Raw genomic sequence first — 17,516 nt, forward strand, 5'->3', positions numbered from 1 at the left:
TGGCTAAAGAGAAGAGGAGCAGGGAACAGAGTAAAATTGCTCAGGATGGAATTATGGTCTGTTACCATTGAAAGGCAGGAAAGTTGTTAGTGCCTTTGCAGGGGACTAAAGGTTATGTTAGAATTTAGTAGGACAGGTACTTACCAGTGCAAAAAAGGTTAATTTTATTTTATAGCACTGAAAAGGGTTTAGAAGATATGAAGTGACCCTGGGGTAAATGTAATTAGGAGAAGGAAGTCTGCCATCAGCCATTGATATTACAGGATTAACCTAAAGTTTTTAAAGCCCAACATGTGCCAATATTTTAATATCTGAAATTTCCATTCAATATTCATTCATTTGTACATTTGATTTCTTAAGCCAAAAGCTTTTTTAGTGTAATAACAAAATATCTAGAAAATAGTTCAATCAGCATATGTTAGGCAAAGAAGAAAAAAGTTCCTTAAGCTTAATATAGTATTTGATCCTCTACCTTAGTTAAGCACCAGTCAAATAAAAAAGAAAAACCTTACACTGTGCCAGGAAGGTAATAGGGAAACACATGGAAAAAGGTTCTCTGTGGCAATCAGAGCTTGAGAAATCAATACTCACTCTTAAACAAATAGGTTATCAATTTCTATTAGTGTACACTCTATGAGTGTAGCAGCTGGAGGCCTTCAGGAATAATGAGAATTATATGTCATGTAGTCTGTGACCCTAAAACAGCTGTTAATCAAATCTTCTTAAAAGCTACTTAAAACAATGAAACAGAATTCTTTAGTGTTCTCTGCTTTTAGGAGCCACTAGATCCATAAACTTCAAAACCAAAAATAAAAATAATTCTTCAATTTCTGATTTCTTTTCACTCTGCCCATCTGTACTATTCTTAGCAGGTCTTTGTTAAGGGTTAAAAACCAGGAAGGATCATTTAGGTTGTGGTAGAGATCAGCTTTTAATGGTTGATGATAAGAAGTAAGGCTTTACATGTATAAATGGGACTTTTCTCACAACTATTTAATAGGTTATGTCAGTGGTTGAGTGTTGACCCAGGAACCCAGCAATTACTAGTACTAGTTAGATTCCAGATCAGGGCATATGCCTGAGTTGCAGGCTTGATCCCCCCAAATAGGGGGCGTGCAGGAGGCAGCTGATCAATGATTCTCTCTCATCATTGATATTTTTATCTCTCCCTTTCTCTCTGAAATCAATAAAAATATATTTTAAAAATATCACTGAAATAAGTCTGACCCCTCTAGACTAATCTCTGTCTACTATCTAAAGTGGAAAAAAAATCAGCATCCTAGAATAACGAAGTAGATTCTGAACATACAACTTTTTGGTCAAACTAGTGGTTAAGAACTAACAAGGATAACTATATCTTATTCTTACCCAGCCATACCCCATCTTCCAACACTAACTTTGTTTAGGTGTGCTCAACAAACATGTATTTGACACTAACTATGAGCCAAGTTTGTGCTGGGAACTAAGGATTCAAAGATGAGTAAGACCTAAGGAACTAAGACTCTGAGTCTGGAAGAGTTGTCTAAGGAATAGGCATTCTGGGGCTGAGCCCAGCAGTGAATACTTGACACAGTACATAAAGCTGGTAGTCATTTTATAACTCTGTGTCAGGTAAGATACGCCAAGCTTTCTCAATATTATTTAATCTTATTTAATTACCCCTAAGATATTGTCTTTCCAAGTTAATACTGATGAAGGAACCAAGATGCTTAATACAACTACTTGAGATTAAGTAACTTGTCTAAGAGAGGTAAATGGTTCCACCAGATTCAAACTTAGATTTGTCACATTTTATTCAATTTACTATTGCTATTTATAGAATTTTAATATTATCACTTTAATTTAATTTAGCAATAAGATACACTGCATTAACTACCTTGTATTTAATAGTGAGTTAAAACTCTAAAAAGCAAATTAATTAATGAAAGAAATCTCATAATTTTTTCCTAAGTTAATTTTGGTGATATCTATTTGTCTCTATATCACTTGAAATCTTAAACAGTAATATGGAATTCCAGGATGTATATCTGATTTTCACCCCCTTTACCTATACATTGTTATATCTATCATTCTACATCTTTTCTCTTTCATGATATTTTTCTGTCATTCAACAGTGAACATGAAATATTGGTGATACATTACAAATTTATAAAGTTGATGACATCTAACCACACTAAATTATAGGAAGGTACTGAAGAAGATAAATATTTGTAGCTGTTGCCAGGCAGCTGGATTTTATGGCTAATAGCAAAAAGGGAATTTGAAAGGGGCAAAATAATGTTTTATGGATATAGAAGAATGAAGAGATTACTAGTATATATTAAAGAAAAACCCTAAATATTTAGGAAAGATTTCTTAGTATTATTGAACCTAGAAGTGACATCATTCATCCTAGACTTGAGTGAAAAATTGAACATGAAAAAGAAAATATATATTTATCTTTGTTATAGATAGCTAAGAAATCCTTAGTAAGAATGAAAATTATTTAATCCCTTTAAATTTGTAAGCAAATTTAATGACATCATCAATAATGCCTCTCCCAACACAACTACAGAAAAATCATTAGTATTAAATACATTAGGGCCTTACGATAAAGTTATTTCTTGGTTTCCAACTATGTGAACATGTTTTGGGTGACAGACACTGTCATTGTAGACATGTCACAGAAAGCTAGAAGGACAAATTAAGTAGTTCATAGTTTCTCCTAAGAGCTCTGAAAAGATATGGGAGGACTTCAAGCAGGGATTTGTATTTTTAAATGATCATAATGTGGTAGGAGTATATTAGTTGACTTTGATGGGTAATCCAAGATGGATGTTCCCTACCTAATTCCATATTGCCATGAACAAGTGTCAGGCTGATTTTCTTATTGCAATGTTACTACGTATGACCTTAGCTGTGAGGAAGAAAATCTGAGTTGTAAATAGCCAGTAGTGCAAAATCACTTATAAAATCACATAGCACTATAACTCCATCATTTTATAGATCAGAAGGCTGAAGCCCAAAAGGCAAAATGACCTACCAAGGTTGCAGAATGACATTGACTGACCTAGTCAGGCCCAGACCAGCACCTGCTGATTCCTTGGCGTGGTCATCTTTCCAGGACCCTACACTGTTTCCACCTCAAGAAGGTTTCAAAAAAAGTTATATTTTGCCCTGGTTGGTGTGGCTCAATGGGTTGAAGCATCGGCCCGCAAGCTGAAGAGTCTCCAGTTTGATTCCTGGTCAAAGGCACATAACTGGTTGTAATTTGATTCCTGGCCACGGGGGGAGCATGTGCTGGAGGCAAACAATCAATGTTTCCTCTTTACTCCTTTACTTCCACTCTCTTTAGAAAATCAATGAAAAAATATCCTCAGGTGAGAAATAACAGAAAAAAAGAAAAAGAAAAGAGAGTCATATTTTACAAAGGACTGAGGGAAGCTGTGTTCAGAGGGTCAAATTTTGTCTTTTGTCTTTTTTGTTTTCTTTTTGCTTAGGAACCTTTCACAACCTTCTTCCTTAATGCAAATGATGGAAAATTTGACCATCCAAATCGAACCTTCTCATCAGTTGCAAGGTCTTGGAGAACTAGCCAGAGAGATACTTCTGATGTAAAGGTAGGCTCTTATATATGTTGATGTTAATTTAAGTTAGACATATGTTGAGCCCTGTCCGGGTGGCTCAGTTGGTTGGAGTGTCATCCAGTACACCAAAAGTTTGTTGCTGGTTGTATTCCTGGTAAGGGCACATACCTAGATTGTGGGTTCCATTCCTGGTCCAGGAGTGTACAAGAGGCAACCAATGGATGTTTTTCTCTCACATCAATGTTTCTCTTTCTCTCTCCCTTTCCCTCCCCTCTTTCCTCTTTTCCTCTCTCTCTCTCAAATAAATAAACATATACTCAGGTAAGGATAAAAAGTACTTTAAAATATGTTGAAATTCTATTTTTTAAATTTAAGTGGGCATATAAGGCATTGTATACTGCAGCTTTGTTTCATAATATTTTTAAATTATGTAGTACATCTATCCTAATAGGAAACTAAAGGAAATAATTTTGAGGTTCATAAAAAATGATTCAGGATTCTTTTATATTATTCAGTTAAGGTACTTTCATTATTTCAAAGAATTCCTACTAATTTAGATAGAATAATCTGGAGGTGGAAAGAAAAGCCCATAAATTGACTTTCCTGCTGTTAACTCAATTTTTGGCCCATTCCATAAAACACAGCAGGAATTGGATTTGTCCTTAATGTGTCATATTGTTATAGCTTGCCCTGTGTTGGGTTTATGTAGCCTGGAGCAATTAATAAAGCATTAATGACAAGACCCATTTAAAATGTAGGCTCTTCTGTACAGCCTTAGTTTTTACTCGACTGTGCCTGGGGACACTTGCAACAATACATATTAGATTAAACCAGCAAACATAACATATCTAGGAATAGCCAGAGAGAAGAGCAATTTTACAGTTCATACTGCTTAACTATTGTTAAATATAAAGATTTGTTACTAATTATATGGACTTTTGTTTAAAAAATGGTTGTATTCAAAAAAAAAAAATACATTTGTCCTCTCATTTTTCTCACCCTCCCCCTCGCCCCCAGACAATAAGATTAAATGACCAGGTTATTGCACTGATATATGTGTTTCTTATTTTAAGCCCTTTTACTTAAAGGCATTACTGTCATCATACGTGATATAAAAATGTTATAATATCATTCCATTAAGGGTCTCAATCCAACAAAAGCAGTGAATTAAAGTCAAAATTATCATTTTCTTATTTATGCTTATCTATTGCAAACATTTTTAAAAGGCAATTATAGTGTTACTGAACTATAAGAAAAGTATATATATACAACTTTTGTTCAGTTGTATTTGAAAGCAAAAAACAAAGGATTCCAGGAGTGTGTAGCATATGTATGTGTTTTATTTGTTGCCATTAAGTTTGCATAAGTGGATATTAATTTATACCCACAACATATTCACTCTTGGAAATAAAATAATTTAACATGTATCCTTACTATGTTAAACTCTTAAGGCCCACATTGTCCTCTTAACAGACTTATAACTTCACTGAGAAATTAAACTCAAAAATCATCATTTAAATTGATTTAAGACCAGTAAAATCAGGGAGAGAGTTTGTATAATATTTAATAACTAGAGGCCCGGTACACAAAAATTTGTGCACTGGCGGGGGGGCTGGGGGTGTCCCTCAGCCTCACTTGTGCCCTCTCACAGTCTGGGACCCCTCAGGAGATAACGACCTGCTGGCTTAGGCCCGCTCCCGAGTGGCAGAGGGCAGGCCAAACCCCTAGGTGCAGCCCCTGGTCGGGCTCAGAGCAGGACTGATTGGGGAGTTGGGGCGCTGCCCCCTGTCACACTCAAGGCAGGGTAGATGGGGAGGTTGCCGCACCACCCCCTGTCATGCACAGAGCAGGGCCGATCAGGGGGTTGGGGCGCTGCCCCCTGTCACGCACAGAGCAGGGCCGATCAGGGGGTTGGGGCACCGCCCCCTGTCATCCACAGAGGGGGCCAATCAGGGGGTTTGGGCACTCCCCCGTCACACTCAGGGCAGGGCCGATGGGGAGGTTGCAGCTCCACCCCGTCACACAAAGAGCAGGGCCCATGAGGGGGTTGGGGCGCCGCACCTTGTCACACACAGAGCAGGGCTGATCAGGGGGTTGGGGCGCCTTCCCCTGTCATGAACAGAGCAGGGCGGATAGGGAGGTTGTGGCCCCGCCCCCTGTCACACACAGAGCCGCAGGATGATCAGGGGGTTTGGGCTCTGCCCCCTGTCACGCTGCTCCCGGGGCCAGGAGGTCTCGCGACTCCACTGATCCCAGTGCTGGGAGGCCTTGTGGCTCCGCTGATCCCGGTGCTGGGAGGCCTCGCGGCTCTGCTTGACACAGGGGCAGTGAGGCCTCACTGCTCCGCTGATCCCGGTGCTGGGAGGCATATTACCCTTTTACTATATAGGATAGAGGCCTGGTGCATGGGTGGGAGCCGGCTGGTTTGCCCTGAAGGGTGTCCTGGATCAGGGTGGGGGTCCCACTTGGGTGCCTGGCCAGCCTGGATGAGGGGATGATGGCTGTTTGCAGCTGGTCACACCCCCTTCAGGGTGGGGGTCCCTACTGGGGTGCCTGTGGCAATTAATAAAACAGGGCTGAGGGCCATTTTCAGGCTGGTGGGCGACTGAAGCTCCTAACCTGTCCTTTTTTTCTTTTTTTTTTTTATTCTTGGATTTATTTACCCTCTATGGCTGTCACTGGAACTGAGAGCTGGCTTTCTCTCTGAGGCTCGGCTCCAGCTCTGAGACCTCAGCTGCTGAAAGCAGGTATCTGGTTTGTTTGGGTTCTATAATCGAAACACTGTTTCAACTCCAGCTCTGAGGCCTGGCTGGCTGAAAGCAGGTTTCTGGGATTTTGTTTAGCTTCTATATTTGTAACAATGTTTCTTAAACTGCAAGCTCAGAGGCCGGCAGCGGCAGGCGGGGAACGTTGGCTTCCTCCGTCACTGAAGCAAGCAAGCCTCCTGTTAGCTTCAAGCTGCCTGGCTGCCAGCCGCCATCTTGGTTGGCAGTTAATTTTCATATTGCCCTGATTAGCCAATTGGAAGGGTAGCGGAGGTACGGCTAATTACCGTGTTTCTCTACTATTAGATAGGACATGTTTCTCTATTATTAGATAGGACATTTTGAGAATTAAAAGGAAATGGGGAGTCCATAGGATTCTAGAATTTGCAGTGTTCATAAAAAGCATTCAATAAATATGTTATATGGTAGTTAAATATTCTTACCTGTATTTTAAGACTTCCTATTCTATGTAAGACTATGCATATCTTAATTCAGAGTTTTATAACAATATAATGGCAAACTCTTTTAACTAAAAATGCCTATCCACTTCTAGTTGACATCCAAAAAAAAAAAAAAGGGAGAGAAAGAAAGAAACTTGGCTTTACAACTTAATTCAAAGATTCACCCTCACAAGCCTACACATACATCAGTTATTCATTCTAATTTATGTATGTAGATAGAATTTTAGACTTTACTTTCTATCTTGAGCATTTTATTGATGCTTTTGATCACCAAACATCTCACCAAGTTGCATGTCAGTCTCTGATGATCAATGCCCATACTAGACTTTTCCCTCTAAAAGTGCTGGGAGAATTCTTACATGTTCTGAAACTTTTCAGAAACATTTACATTTTGTTATTATGATCTTTGGCTCCTGGGGTGACATCATCAAGGACAAAACCAATGGTGCTTCGCTAATATGGGAGGTGTTTTATTTTTTATTCTCAAGTAGCCCATGAATACAAACAGGTATCATCCCTCCACTCCCTGACTTCATTAATTCATGAGAAGTGCATTTCCCCAGCTCAGCACGACATGGATTGCTGTCATTTTCAATTCTCTGCTACCACCCTAAACCTTTTATTCTTCATGATAATGTATCTTGAAATATTTCCATGTAGTCCCTTTCTTTTTAAAGGCTGCACAATGCATACAATACAATAATTTATTTTCACAATCTCTTATTAATGGATTATTTGTCTTTGTAACTTTGATTGTTTCTATTAAACACAAAGCTACAGTAAACATTCTCTACATAGACATCTTGATGAACTTTGTGTACCCATGTAAAGTATGATTTCCAAGGTTATATATACATTATTAATTTTGAAAGGTATTGCCAGACCATGATTCCTAAAGATGATAATTTACTCCATACAACAGTGTGTGGAGGTCTCCTTCCCCATGCCTCCATCTATGTAAGACTATGCATATCTTAATTAATAAGCTATTATTAATAAACAGCATAACTTTAGCTAATCTGGTAAGTGAAAATGGAGTTGCCTTTGTTTTGGCTTGCATTTCATTAATTATGAGTTAAGTTGTTCATTCCTCATATATTTATTGACCTGTAAACTTGCTCATATTTTTTGCCCATTTTTATTGATTTGAAAAAGATCCTTGAAATTGCAAAAAGTTGCATTGCAAATATGACTTCTCGGTCTTTCAGTTTTGCTATCTATAATAATAAAAGCATAATATGCTAATTAGACCGGATGTCCTTCTGGACGAAGCCCCGGTGGCAGGGGCTGAGGCAGAGGCGGCTGCTGTGGCGGTGGGGGCCAAGCCCCTCGCATGAATTTCGGGCCTTTAGTCTATATATATAAAAGGCTAACATGCAAAGTGTCCCCTCGGGAGTTTGACTGGGAGAACGGGAGTTTGCTCATTCGCTATGATGTGCACTGACCACCAGGGGTTGGCGCAGAACATGGTGGACGACCATCAGTGGTGGCAGGGCGCTGAGGGAGCAAGGGAAGGAGGAGGCAGGTAGATGGGGGGAACCACATGGTGGTGGCTTACAGGTGGCAAGGGAAGGAGGAGGCAAGGAGGCAGGGAGGCAGGGAACTGATTGGCCCTGATCTCCAGCCAGACCTACCTGTGTACGAATTTTGTGCACCAGGCCTCTAGTATTACTATATTTCAATTATGTTTAGGTTGTTGGTGTGTGTGTGTGTGTGTGTGTGTGTGTGTGTGTTCAAATATATCAATCTTTTCCTTCTGGCATAAGAATTTTGTGTTTCTCATTGAGGGAATGTTTAAAAAATTTTTGTAATACTGGTGGTACTTTGAGATTTTCTAAATTCATATTTAAATATATTGATTAAAGTATACAATATTTCCCCCTAAAATAATAGCATATTTAGCAGAAAAGAATGTTACCAAGAGTAATAATAGTTTTGTTAACTATTTTTTGCTAAGCTTTCTATTTTTTATCACTAAGCTGTAAAACTAAACAGCTATGTGATATAATTGTAAATAAATGATTTTCCATTTTTAAAGAAAAGTATCTTTACAATATCTACTTAGACAATCACATAGAGATAACTAGAGCAGAGTAGATGGTTTTATTCTGTCTCTAGTTATTAATGTCAGTCTTCTGGTGGTAATGAATACAAGCTGGGCAGAGAAGGACTGTTGGTGAAGTGGCTTCTCAGGAGAGAGGTTTGCAGAGTTAAACAGACCAGTTAGTTTTTACTTTATATCTTTTATTTCTCCAGTATATTCTCGGTAACAATGACATTCAACTTAGTGAAGTTCTTATACTAATTTTCCTTAATGCGTTCAATAGCTGTTATATTACTTTTGAATCGCTATGTAGATGTCAGAAAAGGTAGCTGCCACAAAATGACATTAAGGTGACATATTGTAAATTAATACAGTTAATGGAGGTGTTCGCCAATGACTCATTGACCCATTATAAGCTCTCATGGAATTAACGAATGCCAGGGCATCAATCTTTTAGAAAAACGGAAGAAAAGAGATGGCAGTTTTAAAACCTTGCAGTGAATTATATTTGAAAAGTGAAAACATCTGGGTTAGTTTTTATTTCACTAGGAAGCCATAAAATTGTGTGCTCACTCAGCAAAATATATTAAACTGAAATGTCAGATTTGATGCAATAGGTATACAATTATGATAGTCTTAATAGTGGCCTTCTATCATTCGAAGACATACTATCAAGTCCAATTGTTCAGCAGCATGAACTTGTCATATGCTTGTAAATTAGAAATTATGTTTGAGGATATTTTCTTCTTACTAATGGAACGCATATAATGCTATTGACTGTACCATGAGATTTTAGTATAGCCGTTAAAATAAGCTAGAAATCACACTTACAGATACAAAATGGCCATTGCAATATTCATCTTGCCATTTCTTTAATAATATTTGATGTCTTTGTGCACTGATTTTCATTTAGGAGATATTAAACTACTTTGACTATTTCCTTAAAGAGTAGGTGATTAACAGAAATTTATCAATTGGAAGAAAGTAAGCAGAAGAGCTATTATTATAAGTAGATAAGTTAGTGCATAAAGTACCTCTGTAGGAGCACACTTACAAATTATAATAGTAGTTCATTCTTTTTGAATAATTCTCATTAGTTTTCAAATATGCTTTTTTTCTGCTTATTTGATACAGTCCTTGAGACAGTTGTGTAAGATAGCTGTCATTATCTCTATTCTCTAAAGGAGGTTCACAGTTAATAAGTGACATAACAGGTAAAGAGGAAGCCAGTACTAGCACTGAGGGCTATTGAGTTATTTCCAGTCTTTATCTATTGGCTGGTACACAGCTTTAATTCTTCTGCATGATTATATGGTCACATCCAGGCACTTAGACTAGTTGGAGTAATTGGCATTTATTGCTGTGTAAGTAACCATCCCAAACTTTAATGGTTTAAAAATCATTTTTTTCTCAGTGTTCTGCAATCAGACTAGGGTTCATCAGGTACAGCTTGTCTTTCATCCATATGGGGTCAAATGGGGTGGCCCATCTAGGATTCAAGATGACTACACTCATGTGTTTTGTGCCTCACCTGAACTGGCTAGAGCAGCTAGGGATTATCTAGGTCTGTTTGTCTCTCTACATAAAGCATGTCAAACTCGCGGCCCATGGGCCGCACACAGCCCACAATGAATATTTTTGTGGCCCAGCTAATATAACAGTATGTAAGAAATGTTTTAATAAAAATTTCATAACTTAATTTTTACAATATCCTGTTATACATAATTAATAATAACAAACTACAACATTCGCTAATGACTGTTTACTATACTAATACTCATGTTGCATTCATTTCCCCTACGGCCTTATGTGCAGGCACACCATTTCCCTCCACTAATACTAGCAGCAAATATTTTAGCAGCCGATCGCTATGTCATTAGTCTTGTACTGACTTGTTCGGTGTGTGCAACAGGAAATATTTCACTTTCGGAGAACAAGAAAAATAGGTTTATTTGCGTTACGCTTATTAATTTGTGCAGTTATTCAGTATCTGGTAAGTTAATGTTCAAGAAAAAATGTTAATTTTTATTAAAGTGTTCTATTACTTTATGTTAACTATTACCCATTTATTTCAGTCCTTTGTATTAAGCCCTTTGTATTGCTATCAAAATAAACCTATGTTTCTATGAAAATTGAAGCTTTTGTTTTTTGCAGCCCACATAAACTTAAAGCTTGTTTATTTGGCCCATGTTAGCCTTTGAGTTTGACATGCTTGCTCTACCTCAGTGGTTCTCAACCTTGGCTGCACATTAGAATCTCCTGGGAATCTTTTTAAAATCCTGATTTCTGGGCCTCATCCTCCGGAAATTCTGTTTCTTTGTTACTAATGTTGTGGCCCCACCCCATAACAAAGAAACAGAATTTCCAGAGGATGAGGCCCAGAAATCAGGATTTTAAAAAAGATTCCCAGGTGATTCTAATGTGCAGCCAAGGTTGAGAACCTCTGCTCTACATGATCTTTCTAGCAAGGTAGCTGCACCACTTTATGTGATAATTGGCTTCTAAGGGGATGAAAATAGAAGCTGCAAGGTCCCTGCAGTCTTAGGATTATCTGGAAGCCCTGCAGTGACAGTTTGAAATAAGCCAGCCCATATTTAAAGAGAGGAGACATAGACCCCACCTCTATGGGAGCAGTGGCAAAGTGGAAATGCCAATCGGCATGTGGGGTGGAAGGTCTGGTTACAGCAATCTGTTGAAAAACTCTACAAGTCACTAATTTAAAACAATTGTAAGTTCAACTTTGGTTTATATCATTCAGTTCAATCTGTGCATTTAGACAAAACCAAAATCTGAAGTACACATAACATAAAATAGGTCTGATTAGCCTAGATAAGTCTGTCTAATATATTTGATTAACAAATACTTTGATCATTTGAAAGTCTACATAGGTATTCATTTGAACAGATATCCAAAGTAACAGAGCTTTTTACTAATCACAGATGTACTTTTGTACTAATAAACTCAGCCATAATATTTTTATTTGCTTCTTTAAAAAAATCATATATATATATAGAGAGAGAGAGAGAGAGAGAGAGAGATAAAGAGAGAGAGAGACAGAGAGAAACAGAGAATAGCTTCTAAAATGTATTTTGTGTAAAGCTATGACATGCATTGTTTCATACACATTACCCCCATTTAATCCTTTTATTTACACTGTGAGTTAGATGCTATCATCATCACAATTTTGCATGAGAAACTGATTATTTTCAAGTGGTTAAGAAACTTATAATAGCCAAGATCTGTAAACAGTCCAAATCCCCATCAGTAGATGAGTAGATAAAAAAGCTGTGGTACATGTACACAATGGAATATTGTGCAGCCATGAAAAAAGAAGAAACTCTTACCTTTTGTGATAGCATGGATGAACTTGGAGATTATTATGCTAAGTGAAATAAGCCAGTCAGAGAAAGACAAATACCATATGATGTCACTTATATATGGAATCTAATGAACAAAATGAACTGACAAAAGAAAGACACTTGGGCTAGCCAGGAGTCTGTATTTGAACTCAGATCTCTTTGATTTCAGTGCATATGAAGTAGCACTTCCCTGATAAAAGAAGAGACAGTTTCACAACTGCCTACCCACCCAGACTCCCCATTAGCTACAACTGGTAGCCGTGAGGTAATTCTGCTTTAATTAACACAATTTTAAAGCCATGACCTTCAATATTTTTTATCACTATTTCATGCCTGAAATTCAGGGTATGATAAATTATTGATTCATTTTTCATTCCACAGATATGTCTTGAGTACCTATTATATGTGAGGCCCCTTCTTAGCAAGTAAGTGATGAGCAAATGAGCAAAATAGACAAGATCCCTGCTGCCATGGGATTTCCATCACAGTGGGTCATGGAGGCATAAATAAAACAATAAACTTGCCGAAACCGGTTTGGCTCAGTGGATAGAGCGTCGGCCTGCCGACTGAAGGGTCCCAGGTTCGATTCCGGTCAAGGGCATGTACCTGGGCTGCGGGCACATCCCCAGTAGGAGATGTGCAGGAGGCAGCTGATCGATGTTTCTCTCTCATCGATGTTTCTAACTCTCTATCTCTCTCCCCTCCTCTCTGTAAAAAATCAATAAAATATATTTAAAAAAAATAAAATAATATAAAACAATAAACGCTGTGCAGACAAGTAAAATGAAGTCATATAGAGTTACTGGGTTGCTGTTTTAAAAGGTGAAATGTAGGAAATGGGAGAGCCAGGATCCTGGATTGAAAGTGTTTGGCTTTGATTTCTGGCTTAACCATCTATTTGTAGCATAGGCATTATCACATTACTTAGCATAACTCTCTTTGCCTCAGTGTTCATGGCTATAAATAAAGTGAGAAAAATAAGAATACCTATGTATGAAGTTTTTGTGAAGATCAAGAGAAATGCAGAAAGCACTTGGAATAGTCCCAAGACATAGTAAGATACAAAAACAAAACAACACATAATACCTGCTATTTTAAGATTGAGCAAGCAAAGGTCAGGTTTCAGCTGATTCCTTTTCTCAGAGCAGGTGCAGTACTGTCATCTTCTGTGACCTAACAGTTGAATGTAAGAGATGAGACTCTCTTATTCATTAGGTTTATTTTTTAAAATAAGTGATTTTTAATTAATATAAATGTGAGTGTAAGTTCATATTTACATATTAACTTTTAAATTTTAAATGCTATTTGAAACAAGATTTAAAAACATTAAGACAGAGGCATAAATTGTGCACCCACTCAGCTGCTTCAGTGACTTCTCCTATACTTTTTGCGATTTTACTTGCTTTCCCTTCCCCTTTATAAAACTCCCAAACTTCTCCGGCTTGGGACTTCAGGGTTCAGACAGTTTAGTTACTTATTTTCTGGTCTTTTCTAGGAATCTTTCAAATAAGCCACACTTCAAGAATGTATTCATTTTGCTTTAAAAATGTGTCTGTTTTGTGATTGTTCCCACTATTAGAAATCTGAGGGTTTCTTTGTCCCTTCAGACATCAAGCCTATTTTAGTTTATACTAACATCTTAGTTAACACCCCAATTTATGACCATATTCTGAGTGGCCAAATGAGGATTAGACCCCTATGGGGGTCCTCCTGAAGGCTCTGGAAGTGCTACTTCTTCATGACTGGCCCCGATTGAAGTCCTCCCAAGTGTTCCTACTGAGTGCTCTTCCTCCCACCATTCTGCACAACCCTTTCAGCTTTGTTTTGTTCTATCTGATGGTGGCTCTCTGCCCCCTCTTTCTAGAGTGCTTGAATTAAAATGAAATAAGTCTTGCTTCTGTCAGTTCTGCACTTTGTGTACAATTTTGCTGGCAACTTTAAAAACAATCTTTTCTAAATTTAAATTTAACTTTGTATACTTTTCTAGAACTAGAATAACCAAGATAACTTTTTTAAAAACTGCAAAATTTCCCCTCAAGAGTAACACATTTTATTTCTAGGCTCCTCCTACACTTTTATTTAATAAACTGCTTCATTGGCTTTTTCCTGTCTTGAAGCATTCTCCCAACACATTCCCCAGAAGATTTCTACTTATATTAAAATAACTTATCTAATATCTTCAGTAGTTTAATATTTAATGAGCACCTGCTGTATACAAAGTATATCACCAAGAACTATGGGGGAATTCAACAATATATAAACCTCAAAATATAAGGCTTAAAATCTGTTTTAGCTCAAATTTTTGTTAAAATAAACTCTAGGTTTCTTATGCCTTTCTGAATCTAATTTAATGATATTCAGTGAAATACTATTATAATGGTAAGTAACCACATATTTTATATGACCCTATTGCAAGGAACGAATGAAAAATAATATGTGAAAAATATTAGAGCACTAAGAAAGTTAAAGCTAAATTGACTGGGCTGTTTTTAAAAATACACATGCTGCTCTATCCACATGGATATATATACCCTCCTCTGTCCTCAAGGAATCTTATATCGTCTAGTTCTAGAGATAGGACATGAATACAAACAACATGAAAGGCAGTAGGGAAATCCCTGACTTCCAAGAGCCTATTACACCCCAACCGGCAGCTACATGGGCTTATGTTCCTTTTCCTCTTTTGACCATTTGGGATGCTATTGCTATTTAGTGTTATACAAAATGGGTAATTTGCAAATAGCAATGTTCTTTATCTTCTCTACATCTTTTACCAAATAGTGAGAGCAAGCTCAAAAGAAAAGTGTATGTTTTATCTTAATGGATTGAAATAACAAGTTAACAATTATTATCTTGGTTAGTTTGGGCTGCTATATATTACCATAAAGTTGGTAGCTTATAAACAACAGAAATTTATCTTTTGCAGCTCTGGAAGCTGGATCAGGGCACCCACATAGTCAGGTTATGTGTCTGGTGAGAGCCTGTTTCCTGGTTCATACAGGGCCATATTCTTGCTATGTTCTCACATGGCAAAAAGGAGCAAGCTCTCTCAGAACTCTAACAACACATGTTCTCATCCAATTAATTATTTCAACATTTGAATTTTAGGGAAATAAAAACATTTAATTTGTAACCATTATGCATTTCTGATTGAGTACAAATATGTGAGAATAGCAATGATACTTTACTTCTGCCTCCTAATTAGAGACCACACACCTTTACCACATTGTTTCTTTAGTGCAATATGATACTAGCTGTCATGCTTACCCAGCCCAGAAATTGACTCCTTATAATCCTTGCTGATCTAATATTGCTGAAGCATCCTTTTACCCCTGTCTTATCCACTAGCTAAGCTATATAATTTTTTGCAAATAAGGCTGTTTGTTTACCTATTAATTTTTCTTTCAGCCCTCCTCAATTTCCCTTTTAACATTCAAGTCACTAAAAATTTACATTAATTTATATTAATTTCACTGTCATTCTCCTTTCCCACAATTCAATGCGGTCTTGTTATATTGTACACAGTTTATTGTTAACATATATTTGCCTCTCGGTGTGAGCCATCTAATTTCTCCTTCTTCTTCTTCTTCTTCTTCTTCTTCTTCTTCTTCTTCTTCTTCCTTCTTCCTTCTTCCTTCTTCCTTCTTCCTTCCTCCTTCCTCCTTCTTCCTTCTTCCTTCCTCCTTCCTCCTTCTTCCTTCTTCCTTCTTCCTTCTTTCTTCTTCTTCTCCTTCTTCTCACCCTCAGTGTCTTAACTTTATTTACTTATCCTCACTTACGTTGCATATTACACCTCCTTGATAAAGTTCCACAATAAAACCCCTTACTTGCCACAACTAGCAACTTCCCTTCCTTCTTCCCTCCTGTTCTCCTTGCTGCTGCTGGTTCCTCTTCTCTACTCACACACATATGTCCCTCTAGTCTTTCCTCTTTCTAATCTGTCTTCCGTTTTGTCATACAATGTCTTGCTTTGAAACAAAATTGATCATGTCAATAAGTCCTCTTTAAAATTGTTACCATTAAGCCCTCACAAGTTTGGCTTAGTGGATAGAGCATCAGTCCATGGACTGAAGAGTCCCGGGTTTGATTCCAGTCAAGGGCACATGCCTGAGTTTCGGGCTTGATCCCCAGTGTGGGGCATGCAGGAGGCAGTCGATCAATGATTCTCCTTCATCATTGATGTTTCTATCTCTCTCTCCCTCTCCCTTTCTCTCTAAAATCAATAAAAATATATTAACAAAATAAAATAAAGTCACAATAAACCACAATATTTAAAAAAAATGTTACTAACAAGGCAAAATCCAAACACCCTAGCTTGGCATACAACTTCCTTCACCATCTTGTTCCCATCTTGATCTATCCCCTAATATATCATACTAGAGGCCTGATGCATGAAAATTCATGTAAGAGTAGGCCTTCCTTCCTCCGGCTGCTGGCACTGGCTTCCCTCCAGCCCCGCCTTCATCAGGAAGGACATCTGGAATGACATCCAGTCTAATTAGCATATTACCCTTTTATTATTATAGACTAGAGGCCCGGTGCACGAAATTCATGCACTGGGGGATGGGGTTCCCTCAGCCAAGCCTGCCCCTCAGACTGAGAGCCCTCAGTGGATGTCCTACTGATGGCCACAGTCTGGCAGCAGAGGCTCGGTGCAGCCATCCCCGTGTGTGTGTGTGTGTGTGTGTGTGTGTGTGTGTGTCTGCTGGGGGCCTGCTCCCAGCCCCACCACATAGGCTCCGAGCAGTTGCCGGGTGTGTGTGTCCACTGGTGGTCTGCTCCCAACCACATTGGAAGCTCAGAGTAGGCGCTGTGTGTCTGTGTGTGTGTGTGTGTGTGCGCGTCTGCTGGAGGCCTACCACCAGCCACACCCTGAAGGCTTCAAGCAGGCGCCCCTCTCTGTTGATCACTCAGGCTCTTGGCCTCCACTGCATGTTGTACTCTCCCCGGAGCTGTGGCTAGGGTGGGGCGCCCTTCCCTACTGTGGGATCCCCAGGGCTACCTAGGGAAAGGCACACAGGGGGGCTGGCTGCAGGCCGCCCTTTCCTGCTCTGTGATCGCTGCTGCGATCCCACCGGCAGGTGCACACAGGGGAATGCGGGTCCCGGGCAACTCGCCAGCCCCCATCTGCCAGCTGGTTGGGGGCGTAAGTGAGGGTAATCGCCCCCTCCCCCCACCCTCTCCCCACTCTCGCGGGTTGGGGGCATGACTGCGGGTGGACGCCACAGCCGCCCCGCCAGCTGGGGTCTGCCCGGGGGAATGCGGGTCCAGGGTTATCCGCCAGTCCTGGTCTGCCAGCGGGAGTGGGTCGGGGGCGATCA

General features: G+C 38.8%; 1 protein-coding gene across 5 annotated transcripts in view; it reads left to right on the top strand.

The window, feature by feature from the left end:
* NBEA (neurobeachin) overlaps positions 1 to 17,516 on the top strand; it is a 975,192-nt gene that overhangs the window by 864,897 nt on the left and 92,779 nt on the right. For all 5 annotated transcript variants that reach the window (XM_070409180.1, XM_070409183.1, XM_070409179.1 and 2 more), the window contains one exon: positions 3,480 to 3,599. In XM_070409180.1, the coding sequence (XP_070265281.1) occupies positions 3,480 to 3,599 (120 nt within the window). The remainder of the gene's footprint in view (positions 1 to 3,479; positions 3,600 to 17,516) is intronic.

Source organism: Myotis yumanensis, unplaced genomic scaffold (genome assembly GCF_028538775.1).
Source record: "Myotis yumanensis isolate MYYU_CA2020_CCGP unplaced genomic scaffold, mMyoYum1.0.hap1 SCAF_3, whole genome shotgun sequence".
Classification (NCBI taxonomy): Eukaryota; Metazoa; Chordata; class Mammalia; order Chiroptera; family Vespertilionidae; genus Myotis; species Myotis yumanensis.